Source organism: Sus scrofa, chromosome 10 (genome assembly GCF_000003025.6).
Source record: "Sus scrofa isolate TJ Tabasco breed Duroc chromosome 10, Sscrofa11.1, whole genome shotgun sequence".
In the NCBI taxonomy this organism is placed as follows: domain Eukaryota; kingdom Metazoa; phylum Chordata; class Mammalia; order Artiodactyla; family Suidae; genus Sus; species Sus scrofa.
This window is the reverse complement of record NC_010452.4, coordinates 57,998,874-58,024,612: the sequence shown is the minus strand read 5'-3', so window position 1 is coordinate 58,024,612 and position 25,739 is coordinate 57,998,874. Positions and strand designations below refer to the sequence as shown.

General features: G+C 48.5%; 1 protein-coding gene across 2 annotated transcripts in view; it reads right to left on the bottom strand.

The window, feature by feature from the left end:
• Window positions 1–25,739, bottom strand: part of CCNY (cyclin Y) — a 128,481-nt gene that overhangs the window by 33,352 nt on the left and 69,390 nt on the right. For both annotated transcript variants that reach the window (XM_021064007.1, NM_001244388.1), the window contains 1 exon segment: window positions 3,323–3,397. In XM_021064007.1, the coding sequence (XP_020919666.1) occupies window positions 3,323–3,397 (75 nt within the window).

Here is a 25,739-nt window from a genome sequence, read left to right as displayed (position 1 = left end):
AGGAGAGAGGATACAGAAAGGGCAGACTGAGCAGAACTGACATTCTGGGTCTGTCTGACCAGCTGAGTGTGTTCTCCACAGGCAGCCTTCTCCACACGGGAGGCCCAAGAGATCAGACACTGGACCAGGTGATGCTGCCGAGAAAAGTGGGGCACAAGGGCCACCAAAGCCCTCCGTTATCCATTTAACTTAGGGGGCTGAGCACGGCCAAGAGACCCTGCACCCACCCCACCTCGTGCAGCTTAAGACATGGCAGCAGAGGTGGGAGAGCTGTCCGCGGGCAGGACCAGCGCCTCGGGTTCAGACCAGGGAAGCACCTGCAGTGTAGGGAAGGCCCAGTACATTCCCTGGCCCTACAAGACCTACACCCCTGTGCCCAAATAATGGATGCGTCCCTTTTTAAGGATGAAAGTAATGTCTCAGACCAGAAGAGAAAGCCTCTCATTGGGGAGAGTGCCACAGGGCCTCGGCCTGCCCCAGGCTGGACCATGCTCCCTGCCTCCACTCTCTCATGACCTCATTCATCCATCGGTCTTTTCAAGTTTCTCCTGCAGGCTAGTCTCTGTGCTCGGCACAGTCCTTATCCTACAGCAAGATGGAATTTGGTGGGTCAATAGACCCACTGGTTCATTTACAAACCAAACAAACAAACAAAAAATTCACCTTCACATAGACAAACATGCAAATTGCATTGACTTTAGTGCCACTGGTGTTACAGTACATCTTTTTTCTATCTGCCATTAAGAAAAAAATACCACTGGAGTTCCCGTCGTGGCGCAGCAGAAATGAATCCGACTAGGAACCATGAGGATGCGGGTTTGACCCCTGGCCCCGCTCAATGGGTTAAGGATCTGGTGTTGCTGTGAGCTGTGGTGTAGGCTGCAGACATGGCTTGGATCTGGCGTTGCTGTGGCTCTGGCGTAGGCCAGCATCTGTAGCTCTGATTGGACACCTAGCCTGGGAACCTCCATATGCCTCCGGTGCGACCGTCAAAAAACAAAAGACAAAAATACTGCTGATTGATAGTGACAAGCCACACTGCCTGTCGATCTCAGAGATGTTCCAGTTGGGGAAACGTGTGGGTGGGAAGGCAGAAGGGTGGGGGATCGGGGAACACGTATCCTCCGGGGCCAACATGGGCTGGCCTGGACGGGGAGCAGGGCACACAGACAGGGGTGGGGATGAGCCTTGCAGGACTGGAGCAGCTCAGAGCTGAGGCGGGAGGGGACCGCAGGGGAGAGGCCCCGGGAGAGGACAGGGCAGGACGGCAGGAGGTGAAGCCCGGGTACTAAGTTCTGTCTAGGCCACACTGAGTTCAGAGGAAGCAACAGATGTCCAGCAGCCAGCAGGATAGAGGGGTTGAGAACACTGCAGAGCAAAATCCAGCTGCACATTACAGAAGGCTTGGAAACTGGGAGGCATGAGATGCGGACCAAAAAGGTAAGGGGGTAAAGCACAGAACCCTCAAAAAGACCAAGGCACACACGGAGAAACTGACATGTCCGAGAGGCACGTTAAGGAAAGAGCCGTTCCCAAAGAGCCAATTCCCTGTAATCACTTCACCAAAGAATTGACTCATTACGGTCACTAGATTTACCTATTTTAAAAACCTACTTAATTATCCATAGAGCAACCCCTTAATTAATTGGACTGGTTTCCAGCAAACGAGCCTTTGTGAAGACAGGAAGCCAAAACAGGCGTTTCAAGGAGCCAGTGCCACATGAGAGCGGGAGCCACCAGAGGCCGTGTCACGAAACAGAGGTGGCGGGAGGAAGAGCCCGGGGGGACAGCAAATGACAAGAGGAGGAGACGGTACAGGAGCTCCCCCTCAGCAGAACCGGAGACGGGGTCGGCTGTTCCGCCCTTTCTTGCTTTTAACCGGAACGACTCAAGCAGGTTTACACTGAACAGAAAGACTCAGCGTTTAAAGGAGAAATAAGCAAAAAACCAGAAGGATCAGAGTCACTGATGCTGAAAATCTGGACAGAAGAGCGTGGAGCAGAGGGGAAGGTATGCGACCCTGACGCCGGCCCAGAGCTCCTGTTAGGGCCGAGAATCCGACACCCCCTCCCCATGACGAGCAAGATACGCATCATCCAGTTAGAGGCCCTGATGCAATTCCGTGCCAATCCAGCTAGAACATTTTCTGACAGATGTTGCCCTGTGCCCTGAATTCGCAGGAAGCAGGAACCAAATCTGCAAGTATGCCAAACATGTAACTTGTTTTCACAGCACTGTCATCAGGCGTAAAACAACTGCTTTTGGTTCTCACTCTTCATTGTCCCAAACCCTCTGCTGCTGCTCTCCTGCCCCGGCCACATCCTACCCTCCCAACCGCCTCCCACCGACCAGCCCAGGGCACGAAAAAAACGTTTTGCTTTCGCCCAATACATTCAAGTACTTGATGCCAGCGATAATTTATTCTTATCCTTGGAAACACTTTTTTTTTTTTTTAAATAAATGCGCCACATTCTTTCCAATCAAATCAGTGGCCTGCTTGATTAAAGCTCACCAATATTCATCAGCATGACACCAGGTCAAAGTCGTTTCCTAACCATAAACTGGGTTATCAGTTCTTATTACATGAACTACTGTCTTAGACATGTTTATCTTCTGGTCCATTTATGAACTTCGCAAAATCAGAGCTTAGCAATTTGCTAAAAGAGGCAGGGCCAGAATCCTGCAACGCTGCAGCACTGTAACAGAACAGACTGCGTCACCGTTCACTGTGTGTCTTCTCTCTCCTTTGCGGTCTCAGGCCAGGGGACAGCGGTGCAAGCCAAGGGCTGAAGAGGGAAAAACCCGCAGGAGAAAGTCCACACTCGTGGGACCACAAAGGCTGCGGAGAAACCCGGTTAGCAGAGGCCTGGCAGAAAGAAAACATCTACCCCTGGTGCACAGGTTCAACTCAGCGCTCAGATGACACAACGGAGAGGACGGTGCTTTTAGTAAGGGTTCTATTTTGATTTCTTTTACATACTACCTAATACTTTTGATTTGAGAGAATTTATACAAATACCAACTCTTTAAAGGAAAATTTCTGACTCTCAGGTTAGAAACTACCTAGAACTAATCCAGCTCATTGGCAAAATAAGGACAGTTGCCTCAAACAGTAAATTTTATAACTTGCTACAAAATAAAGAAACCGCAAGGAAATCACTATCAATAATACCTTCCGGGGTCAGTGAGGGGATTCTGTTTTTCTCCTGAGTCTGGTGGAAAGTCAAGACTGAGGCTACTATCAACATAAGGAAGGGAGGGGGTGGGGGGGAGAGAGGGAGACAGACAGACAGACAGACAGACAAATACATTAGTTACCCACCATCCGTCTGCGATTTACTGAGGAATATTGTGCTGGCCCGAGGATGGTCTGAAGGATTGAATTCCATGTTCAAATCTTTAAAAAAAGAAGGAAAAAGAAAATATATGAATATCCATCTAGTAACTAAAGGGAGTCAAGATTTTCAATTTTTTCAACCTTCAATTGCCAATACATTCAAGGATCCTGGAAAAATCCAATAGTTATCGTGTTAATAGATTGTTCTAGATTCAACTGAGAACACTGCTATTTAGAAACTTGAGAAAATCATACATTTAAAAAAAAAAAAAAAAAGTCACACACTCGGCTGGAGATCCATTAGCTGAAAACTCCATTTTCTTTTTACAAGTCTGCTCTGCACCCAAGAAACTACACAACAGCAGGACAAAGTTCTAACAGGTAATTGAGGAGAGTTATGTGTTACAACTGACTCATCTAAATCTACAGATATGTGAGCGGTATTTGCTTGTTAAAGGTGATTAAAATAAGATATCTCAGCCAAATCGGCATCCACACACTCTGCTTAATGACGACTGTTCTTTTCTGAAAAGGCAAAAATTAATCCTTTAGAACAAAGACTCAAACTGGCCATCTGTGGGCATAATCTGGACCATGGATGTGATTTGTCTGATCCACACAGTCTTTCCTTTTGTAAAAGTTTAAGCTAATATATAATGATTTTCACATTTCAAACACTTATCACAACGTGCAAAATCTCTATCTCCAGCTTCTCTTGAGAAACCAGATTATATGGTAACACCAGGCTCCACCCCAAGGGTCACAACTTGTGGGACCTAAGACCCCATGCCCAGTCCTCACCTCTGCTCCCTATCCTGACACTCCTGGGGGCACCTCCTCAGGACCCACCCCTTCCTCCCCCACTGGCATGTGGCTTTGTGATCCTGCCTTAGAACAGCCTCCAAGGGCTACAGGCTCTAAACAATCAGAACCACCGTAGAAGAGTTTTTCTAATTAAAAAAAAAAATTCCATTGGAAAGAATGGTTAAACAAAACAAAATAAATTAGAAGAAGGAAGATATAAGCTCAAAATTAATAGTCAGAATGACCTTCAAATCAGCTCCCAGCATCAGAATGAAGTATTTTGCGTTCCAGTATCTCGAAAAAGTTGCAAATACATCTAATCAACACCAATAAAAACAGATGGTATCTATCCTTGGTTTGTTTGTTTTTTCCTTCTTTTTTTTCCGGGGCTGGGGGGGTGGGGATGCAGAAATTCCCGGGCTATGGATCAAACCCACGCCACATCAGTGACTAGAGCACACCAGTGACAGTGCCAGATCCCTAACCCACTGAGCCACTAGGGAACTCCTCTATCCGGGTTAAAGACAAAAGGAAAGAAAACACAAGATGGTCACATGCTCCCTGGAGGCAACACCTGAGGGCTGTCGCAGACTCAGAGGCCTCACCTCTTCCTACGGCCTGCACGATGGTGGCTCAGCGGCTCACTGGAAGACAGCTGCTGACCTCTTGGGGGTGGGATGAAAGAAACATCTACTAAACCTTAAATGCTAGTTCAACTATCTGGTCCTTCTTCTGTTACAAGCATTCAAGTTAGAGGCAGTGGTTGAAGGCATTAAGGGAGTTTGATGGAAGCAGAAAGAGAGAAAAAAGAAATACTCAATGGTTCAAACTTGCTTCCATTTGAACCAGCTAAAGTCAGGCCAGAAGTTTCTGGTGAAAAAGAGCAGGGTTTCCTGCTCAACTAGGATCTTGCTATTCAAAGGTTAAATCTCTGCCGTCTGTGGTCAGCTCCACACATCCTTACTTTTGTTCCCCTAACACCCCCGACTTGTCTTCTTTCAGACCCGCTTTATTATTCAAATCATCAGTAGGGGTTTGCAGAACAATATAAGCAAAAAGTGTCAAGTTCTTCTGATTGGAGCCAAAAGTGGAACCAAAATAACCCAAGGCTGCCGTTCCTCGTTCCTGTTCCTCGTTCCTCGGGGCACTGTGATCCCGCTGTGAAGAGTGCCCGCTACCCACGCAGCAGCCCCGGTACCGGAGATTAGGACGCTGCGCCCCCAAACTGCTCAGAAGGGACCGTCACAGATCCTGAGGGGCTTCTTCTGTGAGAGCAAACGCCAGCACATGCGATGCCCCCCTCAAAAACCACGTGGAGAACACTTCATTCGCAGGGAAACAGACACACCATGTCATGAGGTGAAGGAAGCAGTGAGATGGCATTTTGGGGGAAAGTACAGGTAGGCACAGAAGGTACAAAAAAAGAACAGATACCAATATTGGGTTACCTCTGAATAATGCAACTGAGCAATGTTTTGTTTTGCTTCCCTGTGTCTCCTAAATTCTCTGCCTTGTGCATACTGTTGTTAGTTTGCTTTTTAAACTTCTGAAATGATTTGAGCCTTTATTACCCTCTGGGTAGCTGGACTCTCTTCAGCACAGGCTGGTGTTCCCAGAAGCTCTCCCAGAGGTCGGGAGACTGGCACGCAGCCACCACGATGAATGTCCCCACCCTCGTCCTGCCAGTGGGCCCTGCCTGGTGTAAAGGGGGCCACAGGGCAGCGGGGAGGATAACGGCTCCTCTCCATGGGGACTGAGCGCAGGGCTCCCCGTACCAAGCGGGCTCCTTTCCAGCCAGGTCACAGGGCCCGGCCTGATCAGAACACTCGCTTACGCCCAGGTGGTTTCCTGCATGGGTGACAGGCCAGGTGTCATTTCTACCCATTCAGTGACACAGAGCAAGTACGAAGCGCGCAGAGGAGGCTTCAGGATCAGGGCTGAGGCGAGCAGGGCCAAGAGCCAAGAGTGTAGCGGGTGGTAAGAGGGCCTGGGCTGGAGCTCTGGTCCCGCGCTGCGATTCCAGAGGCCAGAGCTTCCCCACATCCCTGCGAGGCCAGACTCTGCCTTGGGTCCCAAGTGCCCCCAAAAGACTGGCGCCTGAGACAGGAAGGAGGCTGATGCAGAGGAAATTCCAGAAGCCCCCGAAGCTGGCTCCCAAGTTCTCCCTGGGAGAACTAAGTTTTAGAATTTAGATCCTGGATGAGATAACCAGAAGTTTCCCACAGAGAAAAATAAAGACTTGTTTCTGGACACAAGGCAACGCGGTGCTGCTGAGAAAGAGAGATCCTCAGCTCGATGCAACATGAAAGCACATCAGAATGGTCACACCTGGGGGGCGACGTCTCATGAGCCGCCAGGACCTTACTTTGAAAGGATTTCCCGCACGCTGGTGTGCACTTCCCAAGCAGAGCCGCATTCCTCGACGCCAGCTGCACAGAACACTCCAGGCCGGTGGGGGGGCCGACCGCCCTGGGGACAGGCCTCAGGACAGAGTGACCTGAGCCCCTTCCCGGAAGGCCGGCTTAGCTCGAGGCACAGAACAAAGGGCCAGGGAGCCGCCGGGCGCTGCCAAAGGTCCGCAGGGCAGCCCCAGATCAGGAAAAGGAAATTTAACCACAGTGCACCTCGGCCAGGGACCGCCAACTGTGTGAGCGGTGGCGGCACAAGAAATGGGAAAAGGCGGCATTCTACAGCCAGGCAAACTTACACCCTCCAGCCAAGACGGGAGGGACCCCCCACCCCCGCCCAAGGCGTCTGCACTGGCTCGGGGAAGTCTCTGAACTGCAAGAATTAAAAAGAAGAAATGCTCGGACTATTAAGCTTAAAATTAAGAGATTATAGGCTAAATAAACTTCCTCGCTAAAGACAGCTAAGCGCCCAGCTACAGTCAGTTCTAACGGAGAGTGCACCGCCTGTTCAAAGTCACCACATAATCCTCCCAGGCCACCCCACGGCGAGCACCCCCCAGCCCCTCCCGGACTCCCCGGGGCCCCATCACTCCCCACCAAGTGCCCACCCACCCAGAAGTAACGCCTGATAAAATATAAATATTCACTGGGCTGGGTGCCATTTCCCTGTCCTTTTTTTCTTTTTATGGCCACCCCTGCAGCATATGGAAGTTCCCGGTCCAGAGGTCGGACTGGAGCTGCAGTTGCAGCCTACAGCACAGCCACAGTTCACAGCAATGCCGGATCCTTAACCCACTGAGCCACAACAGGAACTCCCATTTAGGCGTCATTTTTGATCAGAGGCCACCACCCTTCCTGAAGAGTGAGGCCCCATCCCCAAAAAAGCCCACAGGGGTGAGCGGGCTGGTGACACACGGGGGGGACCAACAGCTGGGCAGGGAAGGTCAGAGCCCTTCAGCGCACGGGAACTTACAATTTAGTCCCCGTTAGAGCACAGGCCCCGCTACGAACAAGGAGGAAAGGAGGGGCTGACCAAGTCCTGTGAGAGGGACCAGGGCGCTTCAAACCAAACAGCTGACACGAGGCACTCAACTCTTTGAGAGTCCAAACTTTACAGTGTTTTGTTATGCTTTTTTCCTGGCAAGAGTCTTCAGCAGAATTTGGTTAAATGGATCTGTACACCGGGTTCGGGAAGACTCCTCTGGGCTGCGGCCCGTGTCTGCGTCTTTGCCCTTCCTGGTCTCCACAACAGCTACTTCACGGGCGTCAGAAGGCCCTCCTGAGTTTCAAAGGCCTACAGTCAGTTAACGGTGAGACAAAAAAACCACGTATTCAGATGACTTCATAATGCCTCTGATGTTCTCTCGATGACAGAGACGCCCTCCCAGTTCCACTGAGGTGGGGCGAGCGAGCGGGCGATCTCCGAGGTGCCCTGAGTATGGACACCGGGGGCTCGGCAAGGCCGGTCCAACCGGCCTTCCTTTTCACTCAGTCGGCAAACCAGCTTCAGCCGCGTTCTGAAGACAGAGAACCGAACAAAAGAGATCAAGTCCCTCCTTTACACGCGGGTCCTCCTGTGCTGCAGATGGAAGCAGCAGGAAAGGAAACGGTAGGAGCAGAAGAGCCTCAAGAGTAGCTACACAGTCTATGACCCACGCGTGGAAGCTGAACGCTGACCACCCTCGAGTTCCAGGAATCATTCGTTCCCCAAAGAGATGCTCAAGCGGTAGAGGAAAAATAACACATTTTTATAGGTGAAAAATCTAGATGTGAAGTCATCTCTGCTCGTTTTATGGCCTCGGGCAAATGGCTACCCGATTCTAGGTTCACTGCCTCGGCTACACAGCAGGCGCGTACCACCTCACCAGGACAGGCGCGACGAAAACAGATTTATGTACATAAAGCAACAAGCAGGGCTCCCACCACAAAACAGGAGCCCCATAAACAAAGCTATTAAAATTTTAGGGTACTGCAACACCCCGGAATCCACGGCACCCGGCTCCGTGCTGGAGACATAAAACTCTCAGAACCCATACATCAAACCTGGAGACAGTTGAGATGTGTTAAACCTCAGTTTCCCAATCTCCACTCTCCACGGAGTCCTGGCTGGAAACTCATGGTCGCAATCGCACTGTTCCCTGCAGGTGACAGATGTCCTCCTGCCTCTTCCAATGACAAGACCATCCATCACGACAAGCTAAGCTAGCCTCCGAGGCGTGCGGGGCGGGGGTGGGGGGGTCCTTCAGAGAGAAAAGGCAGTCTTAGGAAGAGCGATGACTTCAACCCAATGCTTAGGAAGCAGTTTTGAATCACTGCTTCTTTATGATGATGATACTTACTAAGATACATGTCAAATTAAAATAGAGCGTTCATGCTAAGAGCACTCGGTCCTGCTGCTTTCAGTCCAGGCGTCAGCTGAGTACAGGCGGGGACAGGACCCCTTTACTCAAAACTGAACATAAATCGAACGGCATGCTCCACACCTGCGGGGTCTGCACCCAGAGGTTCACCCAATCTTCGGTCAAAAGTATTTGGGAAAAAAAATTCCAGAAAGTTCCAAGGAGCAAAACTTGAATTTGGCACACACAGCTAAGTATTTACATAACATTTTTATCGGGTATCCTAAGTCATTTAGAGATGATTTAAAGCACACAGGAAGATGTGGTAGGTTATGAGCAAACACTACAGAATTTTATAGAAGGGACTCGAGCGTCCATGGATTGTGAAACCAATTCTCAGCAGATACCAAGGGATGACTGTGTTCCATCCCACAAAACCTAATATCCTTCTGTCCTTTCCACAAATGTCACGACACTGTTCATCTCAACTCTTAAACTGGCGCCAATGCTATGAAAGATCCGTGTGATGAAATATGCCTAAGACTGGCGCAGTGGGCTAAAGGATCCAGCGTTGCTACAGCCGTGGTGGAGGTCACAGCTGCGGCTCAGATTCGATCCCTGGCCCAAGAACTTCCATATGCCATGGGTGCAGCCATTAAATAAATAAACTAATTAATTTAATGAAATGCCTAAGATCAGTAGGAGCTATTATCCATCACTGCTGGCCCGGAAAACTAGTGAAAAGGAAAAAAGAACAGTGCAGCGAGGCGACTGTGCTGGTTGTAAGCTGGAGAGAAGAGGAAACGTGGAAGATAGTTTCCCAATAAAGAAACTTCCCACCTCCCACCTCCGCTCTCCACACTGCCCTGCCCCAGGCTGATCACTGTTCTAACAAATCATCCAAAAGATGAGCTGCTTTTGCTCATTTCAGCGTAGACAACATCAGTGAGCAGAGCCCCAAAGATTCGAGGATCCTGTGATCCCTGACAGCAGAACTCCACAGCAGGCAGTCAACTTAGATTTGAAGGCCAACTGGGGTTAGCTAACAACCCCAAACTTAATCTTAGATGATTCCATCTAGTCTGTTTCCTACCTGTAGACAAATATTTGACGTGGTCATAATCTCAAACTTGCAACTTCAATTTTAGGTTGTCAGACTGCTAAGTGTGACTAGGAGCTGCAAGGCAATGATGATAAATCGAGAAATAAAACCTGTTCATTTCGTGGCAACACCGGATCCTTTAACCCACTGTGCTGGGCCAGGAATCGAACCTGTACCTTCATAGTGACCCGAGCTGAGCTGCTGTAGTCGGATTCTTACCCACTGCTCCACAGCAGGAACTCTAAGCCTGTTAATTTGAAATCAGATTGGTTTACTTTTATTCTTTAGTTACTGCTGACCCACTGCCTGAGAATCAGTGATTATCTCCATTCATTCGTGCCAATGAGACCAAAATCCAGAGCTTGGCCTCACTGCTCTGCTCCAGGCAGCTGCCAACAGGCAGGCCCCGACTGCAGCAGCCGCCATCAGCACCCCTATTTTTTAACAACGTCTGTTGCTGTTGCTGTGGCAGCAAACTGCTGTTTCTGCAATTCTGGTTAATTCCAAAGCCATCTTTTCTACCCCTGCTGATTTCAAGTTTATTCTTTACAATTACGCCAACACACTCAGATTTGGTGACTTTCTATTTTCACTTTCCATTTTGATCCGTGTGTGCTCGTCCACGGGTGCACACCTCTGTGCAGCCGAGTCTGGGCCGGGACATGCGTGTCTCCATGTGTGTCTCCTACACACCTGACCCCATTCACGTGGTCTCTGTCTGTCTCTCCATCTTCCTCCTTCCAACCTGGCTCTCAGTCTCCCTCCCTCCCTCTCTCGCCCTATAAGTTTCCTCTTTCCCACCCCTGCCCTCTCTCTCCAGTCTCTCCAAGATCTCTTTCAAATATCCTGCTACGATGAACCAAAGGACAGAAAGATCTGAGCACTAAGACTAAAGACAGAGTGTTCCCCCAATACAGCCGACTAGGTAACCTAAAAGCTCTCACACGACAAGCACTTAGAAATGTGAGATAAAACACAAGACCTCCGGAGTTCCCGTCATGGCTCAGCAGAAATGAATCCGACTAGTATTCTTGAGGACACGGGTTCGATCCCTGGCCCCACTCAGTGGGTTAAGGATCTGGTGTTGCCATGAGCTGTGGTGTAGGTCGCAGACACAGCTCGGATCCCGCATTGCTACAAGCTCCAATTGGACCCCTAGCCTGAGAATGCCGAGGGTGCGGCTCTAAAAAAAGACAAAAAAAAAAAAAAAAAGACACTCACTTAAAATTCTAGAGAGTGTGGCAAGGGAAATGGCTCAAGACCCTAACCAAAGAGAGAGGTGAGGCTCCCGCAGAGCAGGGCTGCGCAGCTCTATAGCCGCAGCTCTATAGCCGGGTCTCAGGTTTCACCCAAGGTGACCGCAGGTCTTGGTTCACACCTATTATCCTGGCATGATGACTAATTCTATCCTCTGTACTTATAACGTCTTGGCTTGAGGCCTTATTTGGATGTTCTGTAGGACAGGATATAAGCCAGTAGAATGGATACAAGTTGGAAGAGAGGCTTTTCTAAATGTCTGGAACTCTCAAACGCCTATAATCTCAACAAAAACTGAATCAGAAATATGAACCCCAATGACGGAGGCTGGGCCTGGAAGGAGGAATGTCTTCCAGCCCCGGTAACTGGTAAGCGCTGGTCTGCCTGGAGCTTTACTCTACTCTGCATGCGACAAGGGGCTGACACCAAATTGGTCACGTGAGATCCCTGGGTGCCTGGCAGAAGTCACTGCGAACCGCTCTGGAGAAGCCTGCCTGTGTGCCCGCCTGCCGCCCCCGCCCCCTGGCTGATGCCCTCGAAGGACAGGCTCACCACCCCAAACAGCAAGACCCCAGGAGGAAACGATTTAGTACAAGCAAGAGTCAGGAGAAGCAACAAACGAAAAGACTGGGCCCTGGAGAACTTGTGAGAATAGCGCTGGCCAGAGATCACACAGTACGTATGTGCACAATTTCACGTGCTGATTAAACACACATAATAAATTACAACATAAGGTTAAAAAGAGGAAGGGAGTTGAGGGAAAAAGCCCTGTGTGTGTGTGCTCGTGTCATAGATGTGTACCTCTGTGTACACACACGTACATTCTAGACATAAAAGACAGTCGCTGAAATCTAAAACTCAACAGGTGGTTAAATGGCAGATGAGACACACCTGGAAACAGAAGTGGGCCCTAAAGAACACCTGTGAGGACATCCCTGCGGAGGAGGCACAGGGACAGGGACAGCATCAGGAACGAAGGAGTCCACACACTCAGGCCTCCGCACAAACCCCTTTAACCTGATAAAGGCCACCTGCCAAAGCCCTACGGCGCCCCCACACTTGCAGGGTAAATATCAGGTGCACCCACTCTCCTGAGGTCAAAGAGGAGGCTGGGATCCTGCTACCTGCAATTCAACACTGTACGAAATGAAAGGGGTGGGTGGGGTTAGAAACAAAATTGCTATCTGCACATAAATGACTAGTTAGAAAATACAAGGGGCTTTACAAATCTACTGGCACAAGGATAACAGAAATGAACATAGAGAAATCAAGCCCATCCCTTTATCTTGGTGACAGTGCTCAAGTAAAGAAGCAGCACTGGCTCTCTACCCCAGGGTGTTAGCAGTGGGTGGGGACATGTTTGGCTGTCACTCATCCAATGCTATTGTCCCACACAAGAGGAACTGCGCCATTCAACGCCATTAGGGTTGTGAGCTGAGCAACACTGTGGCCTGGAGCAATAAACAATTAGCTCATGCAATGATTAATGCAAAAGTGATTTATTAAGCAACAAAATGCTCTATGACTAAATTTAACAGAAGATATGTAAAATCTTCTACAGAAAATTACAAAACTTTATTAAAAGAGCTAAAATAAATTTATCTGTATATGTATAGACAAATATTACACACACACACACACACACACACACACACAATCCTCATATGGCATCACCCTACCCTGTGTTAAGCCCCATGCTGCAGGGACACAGCAGTGACAGGCCAGGCAAGGCTCCTGCTCACAGATTTACCAGTCTTGAGTGCTTGAAAGTTTAAAAATTAGCACTCTGGTCTCCCATTACCAACCAATCGCTTTCATTTTAAAACTGAAAATAGGAGTTGCTGTTGTGGCTCAGCAGGTTATAAACCCAACTAGTATCCATGAGGATGCAGCTGATCCCCGGCCTTGCTCAGTGGGTTAAGGATCTGTCATTGCCATGAGCCGTGGTGTAGGTTGCAGACATGGCTCGGATCTGGCTTTGCTGTGGCTGTGGCGTTGCTGTGGCTACGGCGTAGGCTGGCGGCTGCAGCTCCCATTCAACTCCTAGCCTGGAAACCTCCATATGCTGTGGGTGCAGCCCTGAAAACCAAAAAGTAAAAATAAAAAAAAATGTCTTAAAAAACCTGAAAATCTGGGTGATGGCTTTTCTGGGACACATGCTTCATCCTAACAAGCTCCCTGTGGTCAGGCGAGCAAGAACACTCAGTAGGTTAGGGAAGGGGACACCGGCAAGTCCCTGCTGGCTTGCAGGGAGGCAGGCGTCAGCTGACACAGCCCAGAGCACTTGTCACACTGTGGCTCCCCTGCAGGGCCGGCCCTGCTGCCCCACGCAGCATCCTTTCAGTGTTTCCTGGCTTGCCAGAGCACCCTGCCAGGTGTGCCCTCGCGGGGCGGTGCATTCCTGCTGCCGCCTCAAGCCCAAGCCGCCACTCCCACCCAGCTGAGTAGACACCCCCATCCAGCATCCTTCTCTCGATAGAACCACCGCTTTCCATGTGCGGACCGAGTGCCTGGGGTCAGTGAGTGAATGCGAAGGTCGGGCACACGCCTCCCGGGTCCCGAGCCAGACACATGCATCCACACAGAGGTGTTTCAGACCCCAGGCCCCACCATGGCGGGGCTCCTACCCACACACATGTGCACACACGTTTCCACAAATAATCCCTGAGCCGTGCAGGGTGCACGAGGACAGGTGACACTGGCGGAAGTGCTCCAGGCTTTAGGGGTAAGGGCGGACTTCCTGGAACAGAGAAGAGGTTGTGGGCCTGAGAGAAGGATTTTTTTTTTTTTAATGATTTTTATTTTTCCATTATAGTTGGTTTACAGTGTTGTCAATTTTCCACTGTACAGCAAAGGGACCCAGTCATACATATGTGTGTGTGGGGGGGGGACCCAGTCGTGTGTGTGTGTGTGTGTGTGTGTGTGTGTGTGTATTCTCTTTCTCACATTATCCTCCATCATGTTCCATCCTAAGTGACTAGATACAGTTCCTGATGCTACACAGCAGGATCTCATTGCTTATCCACTCCAAATGCAATAGTTTGCGTCTATTAACCCCAGTGGGAGTCCATCCCACTCCCTCCCCCTCGGCAACCACAAGTCTGTTTTCCAAGTCCATGGGTTTCTTTTCTGTGGAAAGGGTCATTTGTGTAGTATATTAGATTCCAGATATAAGTGATATCATACGGTATTTGTTTTTCTCTTTCTGACTTACTTCACTTAGTGTGAGAATCTTCAGTTGCATCCATGTTGCTGCAAGTGGCATTATTTTGTTCTTCTTTATGGCTGAGGAATATTCCATTGTGTATATATACCACATCTTCTTAATTTGTTTCCACATCTTGGCTATTGTGAACAGTGCTGCATTGAACATGCAGGTCCATGTATCTTTTTTACGGAAAGTTTTGTCCAGAAATATGCCCAAGAGTGGGATTGCTGGGTCATATGGTAGTTCTATATTTAGTTTTCTGAGGCACCTCCATACTGTCTTCCATGGTGGTTGTACCAATTTACATCACACCAACAATGCAGGAGGGTTCCCTTTTCTCCACACCCCCTCCAGCATTTATTATTTGTGGACTCATTAATGATGGCCACTCTGACAGGTGTGAGGTGGTATCTCACAGTAGTTCTGATTTGCGCTTCTCTAACAATTGGTGAAGTTGAACACGTTTTCATGTGCTTGTTGGCCATCTGTATATTTGGAGGAAACTGTGCAGAGAGGGGCACGTTCCAGTCAGAAGGAAGAGGATGGGCCAAGGCTCAGTGTGAACAGAAAAAATAGTTTCTTAGGGGACAGCTAGGAGACAGACATGGCAGGTCAGACAGCTCAGCAAGACAAGTGGAAGGAAAGCAGCAGAGGCAGATCCAGGCCAGACTGCAAGGCCGCAAGGGCCAGAGCAAGAAGCTGTCCTGTGAACAATGAGGTACAAGCCACGGGTGCTTCGACAACTCAAACCTGACTGCTGGTGGTTAAGTTTAGAAGGACATCCACTGAAAAAACTTTAAAGGTGCAGTGACAGGCTTAAATTCGGAAAAAGGAGAAAAATCAGGCATCGGCTAAATTAACTGGACGATGCTTGGTTTGCCCTGGTGTCAGATTAAGAAGCATGTGTTGCAGTATTCAAGGTCCAGCGGAGAACAAGATTAAAAATGCACGACTGTCAACGAGATTGAATTATGGTTTCTGCTTGGCCACTTGAGCAAATCACATTACCTCTCTGGGTCTCGATAAAATAAGGATGACGGTGACACTCTAACAAGCCCCTGGTCTGTGAAGATCAGAGACAGTGCAGGCTATAGAGCCAACAGGATTCAGGGCCCACATCAAGGCAGAGTGGGGTCCCCTTTCCCTTGAATCAGTACCAGCTGAGAACAGGAACCATAAGCGCAAAGTCTACACACTCCACAATAATTAACCAACATTCTCAGCGACAGAAACACAGGGTGAGGTGAAGTAACTCTTTTCAGCAACTTTCTCTGGCCCAGGAACTTCCGCATGCCAAGGCCAAAAAATAAAAAAATTTTGAAAATTTAAGAAAAATAGAAAAGGAGAGAAAAGGAAAAAGAAAAAACTGGCAAGGACCAGCCATTAACTCATATGTAGATTAATTCAAAAAGAGAGAATCTCCTAGCAACCGGCCTCTCCTGAGAGGCATGAATTAGCACCATCACTGGAACAGGAAAAGCACCCCTTGGAGCACTGATATTTTAACATCAGGCAAGTCACTGGGTCTGGTATGGGCAATCATGACAAAATCGGCAATGGCAGGCAACCCAAAGGAGTCTGAAATGACACCCTGAAAGCCATGAGAGATATCTGAGTCCCCATGAGTATTTAATTCAACAGTCAACAAATACTCACGGAGAATGGGCTCCATGTAGGCACTGCCTGCAAGAAGCACGATGGGAAGAGCCGGGCCTCTGGCACTTGCATCTGGGGCTGGGGGAGCGGAAAGGTCAGGGCAGTGACAGGGGCTGGGCAAGGGGCAGTGCCGTGGAGAGCGCAGGGAGAGCGGGGGCGGCCACAAGGGAAGGTCGGCTGGCCAGGCTGGAGGGGAGAGGAAGGGCACTCAAAGCAGAAAGTTCACAACGAAACAGAAAAGAGCACGCCAGGCCTTTAAGAGACATGTCGACTCCGCAGGAGTCTACAGGCTCAGAGGAGAGTCAGCACCTTACCTGAGGGGCACCAGAAGTTACTGAAAGAGGAGGGAGGTGATCAAACACACACGGGAGAAGAACCACGGCTGCACACGGGAGCGGGGGAAACGCACCAGAGGAGGACGTGGGCTGCGGCCACAATTCGGGTGGGAAGGACCGTGGCGGGGAGAAGTGGATGGACTTGGTCATCACTGTGAGTGAGGACGGGGGATCTCGAGGACAGAGGGCTGCTCAGAGAGGAGGGAGGGAAGACCCCAGGTGGGTGACACACCTGCAGGAAGACGGTGGCCTATTAACCAGTACAGGCCCCCACACTGCGGCTGTGCCCAAGGTCCTCGGCCACTCACCGTCCCCCGTCCTGTGCCCACCTACCCCGGGCCTCCTCCGCCTCTGCTGCCCATCTATTTCCTTAGTTGACGATCAGGGAGGAAGAGGTCGGGAGCAGGTACCGACCTCGCAGGTCAGCCTTCCCGCTGCCTATTTCCAGCAGAGGGCAGACATTCTAGGCTCCGAAACGTTTCGTCTTCGGTGGCTGATCCCCACCAACTCCCGAAGGAGCTTCTGACTTTGCTGCCTTTTCTTTCCTCTCCAAGGTAAGGAGGTGCTGCCAGATTTAAACAGCTTTTAAACTATTTTAACAAATCATTTTAGAAGCTCTGCCTGACATACACAGTTGTCCCCCAGGAACCACAGGGGACAGATTCCAGGACCCTCACAGATACCGAAATCCACAGATGCTCAGGGCCCACCGTCGGTCGCCCCCACGGTCACAGACACAAAGCCACAGATACGGAAGGCCAACTGCGCGTTTCACAAGCGAACTCTCCCGGTTCACAGCCGTGTCATTCGTCTAGTAAATGACATCACTGGCTCCAAATGTCACCTCCTAGCTTCCTGATCCTTCCTCCTCTCTAATGTGCTGCTGCCTGGTTTCAACATTCATTCTCATCCCCTAGCTTATGTCTCTTTAGAATCCTATCACCAAAACGTCTTGGGTCCTTCCTTCTGTAAGATTCAATAATGCAGAGCCCTGGCTTAAAGTCTTCCAGCAAAAGAAGTCAGTGAGAAGCCCTGAACCTCCATCTCCCCAAAGACCCCACATCTCCACTTAAGGTACAGAAACTCCCAGCTGACCAACGGGATTGGCTTTTCTGTATCCACTGCCCTCCAATCCCTAATCGGAACATAACAGAGGATACAGAAAATAACCCTCAGGGAGGCCAAAGCCATCACTCTCTCTTCTGCCTTCCCTGGGACTCCCTGCAGGGAGGTGCCTGGTGAGGGGTCCCTCTTGCCAGGAGCGCCCAGACAGCCCCGCATCTCGGACCCGCGGGCACGGGCGGTCCCTGGCCTCATGGTGCAGGCGTCGGGGGTGAAGGGCATCCATCACCCAGCGCCCTCCCCCTGCTGCCCCCCTGCGCCACCAGCAGCCAACCGTGACCCAGAGCTTCCAGGGCATACGGCTCGATAGCTTTCCTGCCTTCATCTCCAGGGGCCAGCCCTCCGTTTGGGCTAACAAAACATGCCTCCTCCACATGTCCTCTTTTGCACAAACCCGAAAAAACCCAAGATCCCGTGGTCCAGCCTGGGGCCGGCCTCTGCCCTCAGCCCCTCGAACTAGGCGCACGTCTCCATGGATCCCGTCAAGGGGTCTCATCTAGCAAACGCCATCTAATTCTACTCTCTCGTAGGCCCAAACCTTTATCTTAACAATAAGAATACAAACTTAAAAACACATATATGAGAGACTACACAGAATCTGGTCTCTCTAAGCAGCCTGGCATAGAGGTCGCGAGGTGGCCGAAGCGGCTTCTGCTTCTCGGGCTGGACTCTGCCTCCCTCCCTATGGTGGGTCATCTCACTCTCCACCGCCTGCCTCTCAGCCCTCAGGGCCCAGAAAGGAAACTACTTCCTGCTTAGACTAGGATGCAAAGAGGGGTTGTGAGGGGTCCCCCGGGGAAAGTACCTGGGCAGAGTCCCTTTCCGCCAGAGTGGACTCCCTTGAGTGGCCCTGGGACACAGACGCCAGGACGGGCTCTGGTCGCTGTCCACCTGGGGGCTGCAGGCTGGCCCCCAACCAGAATGTGCTCTCTGAGCGGGGGGACCTCCGGCTCGACCACCCGCAGGAGGAACGAAGGTGTAAGGCAGTCAGTGAAATGCCTCTCCCATGGTGGACCCTCACAATGCAGAATCTTTTATAAATCTATATGAGCTGCAACAAACTCAAGAAAGAAAATTCCAACAAACTGACAGTAGGGGAAAGCCAAGATCCACTTCATCCGTGGAAAGAGAAGCGCAAAGCGCTGCTGCACCAAAGTAACCAACTGTAGGTGTGCAGCCCGGGAACCCACAGTTCCAAGTGTACCGGCTGGGGCCCTCGGGCACAGGGACACTGCCGGAGCTGCTTCCTTTACAGCAGTCAAGGACATGGACACAGAAACGACCCCCTAGGGAGCACAAAATACTACCCTCCCCCTTAGGGAGGAAGGTACTGCTTCCAATTTCTTTTTAAACAAAGAACACACAAACATCATGTCCTACTCTTTATCTACCCCAACAAAAATAAAAAATAAAAAAAGAGAAAGAGGGAAAAAAGGATAGCAAAAACAACAGGTGGAAAAGTTTTAGAGAAAATCCAACTCATACTTCAGCATTTATGATTTCCCTATAAGAGAGTAAAAAACTAAAGTGCAGGATCCCATTTGAAGATGAAATACAGATGTTTTATGATCTAATTACTATTGATTTCTAGCAAGGTGCATCATCTTTCAGAAGAAACTCCAGGCGCTAAGGGCCCTGCCTCCCCAGGGAGAGTTCTGCCCGACCCCAAAGAAGAAATCAGTCAGCAGTATGTGCAACCAAGACCTGTGCACAAAACGACCAAGGGCTCCCAGATGCCAGGAGACGACAGGGGTCAGGGGCAGCACACCAGCCTGAAGCAAGGCAGCCACCGCCAGACACGGTGATGAGGGGTCCCATCCAAAGCAGGAGCAGAAAGCTCTAAAAATGGAAACGCAGGCCACGCAAGTCTGAAATTATCTGAAAGCAGTTTAAAAAACTCAGTGAACCAAATGAAAAGCTAAGTAAGACTAGAAACGGGTATTATATCAAAGACGGGAAAATAAAACATATAATCCAGGGCAAACGCAGTGGAACCTACACGTGAGAAAACCCGTTGGGTCGGCCACACCAGAACGCGGGCCCCGAGGTGCAGCACCCCCAGGTCTGGCAGGGGGAGAGGACAGGCCCGGCTCCACCTGAATCGGGCGGCACAACACAACAGGTGACTGAGAAGGGCTGACTCCACCTGTCTTAGCGCCACTTCCAGCCCACAGAATCTGAAAACTTATCTCGGTCCCTCTGTGTCCTTCCAGAACACTTCTGTGATTCCTGGCAGTCAAATTCATGGTCACGTCTGCAAATGAGATCCTCACCTACTGGTATTTTCCTCACTTTCAGACCTGACACATAACTCACATTTTAAGAAGAAAGAGCGTAAATCTAGAATTTACCTCCTACCGCAATCAATAACCACAATCAGCCTTTCAAACAATCCAATTTAGGGGGAAACAGAAAGAAAGGGAACTCTGTGGTCTCTGAGGGTCACCTCAGACACAATGAAACGGGCTGCATAACTAATGATAAAATCTAAGATGCAACTGCCAAGGCAGAGTGAGCCCTTCTGAATTTAATCAGGTCTGTCAAGCTTCAGAGGGATGGATAATAGGCAGCCGGCTGGACAAGATTTGCATGCAGAAAAGCCACACTGGAAGATCCAAGCAAATGTGCTTCAAAATTGCGCCATCACAGATCCGCTGCCCGGTTTAATAAAACCTGAATTAGAACAATCACAGAAACAAAAATGTTTAAACAATCCATTTCATTTCTAAAGTTGAATCAATAACAAGGCAATTAGCCCAGCACAAAAGCAACTCAGTCCTAACTCTTTTGTTCCATCTGAGTGCTCAGTGCTGCTGCAATCAGGCCCTGGTGCAGGCTGCAGAGACGGGGAGCAGAATGCACGAGCCCTTCCTCCAGAACTGTCTGGCACATGGTGAGGGCAACTTTACAACCCTGAGCGCACACAACAACCCGTATCCTCTGCAAAACCCGAGACACTGAGATGTGGGGGAAATGCAGCCAAGGACCTGGTCTGCCATGAAAACAGTCATGGCAACTATAAAAGGTGGATTTTACTGGGGTCTGTAAGGTCACTTGGGTTCCCCGGTTTCTTAATCTAGTAAGAAGTGTTCAATAAAACATGCCAAAGCCAGAGGGAGGGGGAGCCAGTAAGAACGCTGCAAAGGGCTGGGCCTCTCTCTGCACCTGCTCAGTGGCGCCCTCATGAGGAACATGGTGGGAGCGGCCCTCAGGCAGGCTCCTGGTCATGAGAAGAAGGGAGAATGCCCCATTTATTCCATTTTTTCCTCCTGCAATCCACCAGGTTTGGTGAAATTTGATTTTTAAGGCCATATTTTTCTTTGCATTCTAAGAAACCCATGATCAACAATATAGCCCTGCTTTTTGTTTTTAAATTTCAGCCAGTGTAACTTTGTTAAAAATAGGAAATGTCACTTGCTTGCATGACACAATGAACTTCCCTTTGCAAAGAGAAAAATATTACCAGTGATTAGCTTTGATTTCAATGATGCTTCCATCTGGTGGGGGAAGAGGCATTTTCTTCCAGAATTAGAACGTCCAGGCGACTTAGGGGTTATCGTATCCAACGGAAGGGGAGAATCTGCAGTTACACCACCAGGCCCCCCCCGAAAGCCTCAGGTGAAAATGGTCACCCACATCATCCTTCTGACAAGTGAGAGTGAGGTAAGGTTTTGTATCAATTGCTGCCAGCTTCCTCCTCAAAATGCTCAGTGGAAAAAACAGTCCCTTCAGTAAGTGGTATTGGGAAAACTGGAGAGCTACATGTAAAAGAATGAAATTAGAACACTCTCTAACACCATACACAAAAATAAACTCAAAATGGATTAAAGACCTAAATGCAAGACCAGATACTATAAAACTCTTAGAGGAAAACACAGACCAAATACTCTCTGATATAAACTACAGCACTATTTTCTCAGATCCACTTCCTAGAGTGATGACAATAAAAACAAAAATGAACAAATGAGACCTAATTAAACTTAAAAATTTTTGCACAGCAAAGGAAACCCTAAACAAAAAGACAACCCACAGAATGGGAGAAAATCTTAGCAAATGAAGCAGTTTACAAGGGATTAATCTCCAAAACATATAAACACCTCCTGCAGCTCGATACCAAAAACAAACAAACCCACCAAAAAATGTGCAGAAGATCTAAACAGAGACAGCCAAAAAACGTGTGAAAAGATGTTCAACATCACTAATTATTAGAGAAATGCAAATCAAAACTACTATGAGGTACTGCCTTACACCGGCCAGAATGGCCATCATCAAAAAGTCTGCAAACAGTAAGTGCTAGAGAGGGTGTGGAGAAAAAGGAACCCTATTACACTTTTGGAGGGACTGTAAATTGGTGCAACCACTATGGAAAACAGTATGGCAATTTCTCAAAAAACTAAAAACAATTACCATATGATCCAGCAATCCCACTCCTGGGCATCTATCCCAAGAAAACCATGACTAAAAAAGATACATGTATCTCAATGTTCCCTGCAGCACTATATACAATAGCCAAGACACATCCATCGACAGAGGAGTGGATAAATAAGATGTGCTACATATGCACAAAGGAATATTAGTTGGTCATAAAAAGGAACGAAATACCATCATTTGCAGCAACATGGATGGACCTAGAAATTATCATTCTAAGTGAAGTTAGACAGTGAGATCATATGCTATCATATGCTATCACTTACATGTGGAATCCATTAAAAAGATACAATGAACTTATCTGCAGAACAGAAACAGACTCACAGACGTCAGAAAACTTACAGTTACCAAAAGAGACAAGGTTGGGAAGGGAGGGATGGACTGGGGGTCTGGGATGAAAATGTTCTAAAATTAGGTTGTGATGATGGTTGTACAACGATAAATATAATAAAATTCATTGCATTTTTTTAAAGTGCTCAGTGGGCTGCCTCTAATCTCAGCAGAAACCCAGGTGTGGGGTGCACAGCAAACCTTCAACTGGCCGCAGGCAAAGGGCAAGGTTGTGAGGGGCCGGGAGAGGCAGCCAGACCCGCCTCCAGGGTGTCATGACATTGTCCTCTACTGGCTGAGGCCTTGCTTCAGCGTCTGACTACCTCCATCTGTGATCAGGGCCACCCAGTCTCTCAGGGAGCAAACTCGAGTGAAAGCTAAGTTTCTCCCTGGTTTGCTTCTGCTCCAGGGCAGGCCTCACTGTCCAGTCAGGGTCAATGGTCTTTCAGTAAACCCACACCTAACGGGGCTGCCCGGTTGGCCCTACAGACACCGGGCCGGTGCTGGGTGGCACCTGTGTGCAGGTGGAGAGACTGCAGAACTCGGGAGTAACCCAGGCTGCCTCCGTCCCTGCTGGACCCCCAACAGCTACGTGTCCTTGGGCACAACACTTAAGTCTTAGACGCTGCCAGGGAAGAGAAGGCCGGATTCCTATCCACACAGAAAAATTCAAGGCAATCCCTCCCCCGCCACAAAAAATCAGGCACTCCACTGAATTCACTATCTGTTACGTAATTATGCAGTACAGTGTTTTTCAGACTGCAAGTAGGACCTTTTAGGAGGATACAAAATCAATTTAGAGGACTGTGACTCGACTTTTTCAGAAAATGAAATAAAACAGAAAAGTTTAGAATATAATAAACAATATGTAATACATTACTGCTTCATGGGTGTTTGGGAATAGAAGATACAGACTTGGATTCAGATGTAAAATGCATTTTCTTTCTATAGGTCACAGTAAAAAAAAAAAAAAAAAAGGAAAGTCACAAGTATATCAATAAAACACCAATGTGGTTATTATTAGAACACCCAACTACAAAGAGCCTTAAATACATCAGATTTTCTTTTACCCGATTAAAATCTTTTAAAAAGTCTAGTCACAAGAGAAAAAAGTAATTTAGAAGAATTAAAAAATAAGCTGCCAAATGCTGCTCAATTAAGATATCCATTAAGTGGCTTTTGCAAATTGAAATAATAGCATCATGCACCTTTTCATTTTGCAGACTGTCATCTGAAACCTGAAGTCATTCATTCCAGTCATGGAATTCTACCTACTGAGATGATCTCACGTGCAGACAAGGCTTTATGCCCAAAGATGGCCATTACCGTATTACTTTTAATAGGAAAAAGAAACCTGTAAATAACCTGAATGTCCAGTTATAAGGGACTGAATAACTAGGAGGCTAATTTACGATACGGAAAATTTTGTGGCTATTAAAAGTAATAAATGTTTATTAAAAGCTTAACACATTTGTAATTGGGCATATACTTCTTTTCATAACGCTAAATAAAAAGGAAGATACAAAATTTTGTACACAGTCACCACAATTCTATCTAATTCAGGTTAGGGTTTGTTTTGGGGGTAGTGGTCTTGTTTTATCTGAGATCTCTCCCTGGCCACACCCACGGCTGGCGGAAGTTCCCAGGCCAGGCACTGACCCTGTGCCACCGCAACCACAACGCCGGATCATGGATTTTCTTTTGAATGCATCCAGCTTTTACAAGTACTAGAAGAAACTACACATAAATGTTCACGGTACTTCTTTTGCATAAAGTGAGCACAGGAGCTTTCTCCTCTCACTTGTTTTTCTTAACTTTTCTCCAGGTTTTTTTGTGGGCACATTTATCTTACACATTCAAAATGGAGAGAATGATAATGCTTCCCTTTTTAAGTATACTAATGCCATAGAATTTTAAATCTTACCATTAAATATCCATCCCCAAACAACACAGAAATTTTTTCCAAAATGATGGAAACGTCAGCAGTCCCTTAGCTGGAAAGCAAAGAGAGTTGGTAGGAACGTCAGACCGAGAAATGGGGAGACAACATGAAACAGGTCAAGGTTTAAATTATGTACCAATGAACAGGAATAGGGGTTCATTCCAGATAAGCAAGGTTATGTCTGGTTTAAGAAGGACCAACCCCACTACTGCTGCTGGTCCCATACAAACTGACTCTGCAGTCTCAGAAGGAGGGGCACAGTCTGCCTGTCATTTCTCATCCCAGCAGCACTTAACCTAAAGGTACACACAGACAGAACGGTCAGCCATAGAACACACACACACACACACACACACACACAGAACACACACGATCAGAGAGACGGCAGCTGGGGGTGGACAGGGCTGGGCGGGGGAGGAAAGGAGTTGGTTTCCACGTGACAGTGAGGTTCCAGAGCAAAATTCTCCACAGAGCAAAGGAAGCTCGAGACAAGATAGAAAGGATGCGTGCGGCCTGGGTCCAACTGAGACTTTACTTATAAAACAGGCAGCCAGCAGCACAGTGTGCCCGGCCCTACACTGACAATGGCCTCAGGGTTGCACGCACGGCGGCCCTGGCCTGGAAAGCCTGCCTCAGCTCCCCTGTGCGCACACCCTCTGACCTAGTGCCTTTGCTCGGAGACCTCAGAGGGTGCTCCTTCCTCTACGTTTCCTCGGCCCCTGACTGGAACGGCTCATCTGACGTCTAGCCTCTGACATCCGAATTCTTGGTTCTCTCTGAGCACAAGCGCCGTTTCAACAACGGAGCACTGGGAACCCTTGCCGGGCAGCAGGCCCTCGCCTCAAGGGCTGCAACGGCCCCAGCCTAGCACGTGCCCCCACAGACCAGGGTGATGACTCGGATGCTCGCTGCTGTCATGGAACTGGTCGCTTAAGTGCTGGTCACGGAGGCTAACTGACCTTCCCAGCCCATGGGTTATGCCCAGGTACACTTTCATATCGCTTTATTTAGACTTTTAAACTATTATTTATTTCTTATTTCTGGCTGTGGCCACAGCACACAGAAGGTCCTGGGCCAGGGATCAAACCTGTGCCACAGCAGCGACAATGCCAGATCCTTAACCCACTGAGCCAGCAGGGAATTCTTAAACTATTATTTAAAACCTTCTTTCTTTATTACTGGTTCACCATTTAAAAATTTTTCTCTCTAAAACTATAAATGGAAACTTTCCCTTTCATATGGTCTTTCATAAATTTGGGTGTTTTCCTCAGTATCTTAAACCCAAAGCCAAGTTTGTTTTCCAGAGAAACACATTTTCTTTCTCTTTAATTTTACAGTGAGTCATTAACCGAAATTAACTTTATTAAAGGCAGCTACTTTTTAAAATGAGATACAACAGACAAATTCTTATCAAGCTTATGCTAATAACCTACTGCTTTTTCCACTTAAAAGCCTAATTTCTAAGCTAAAG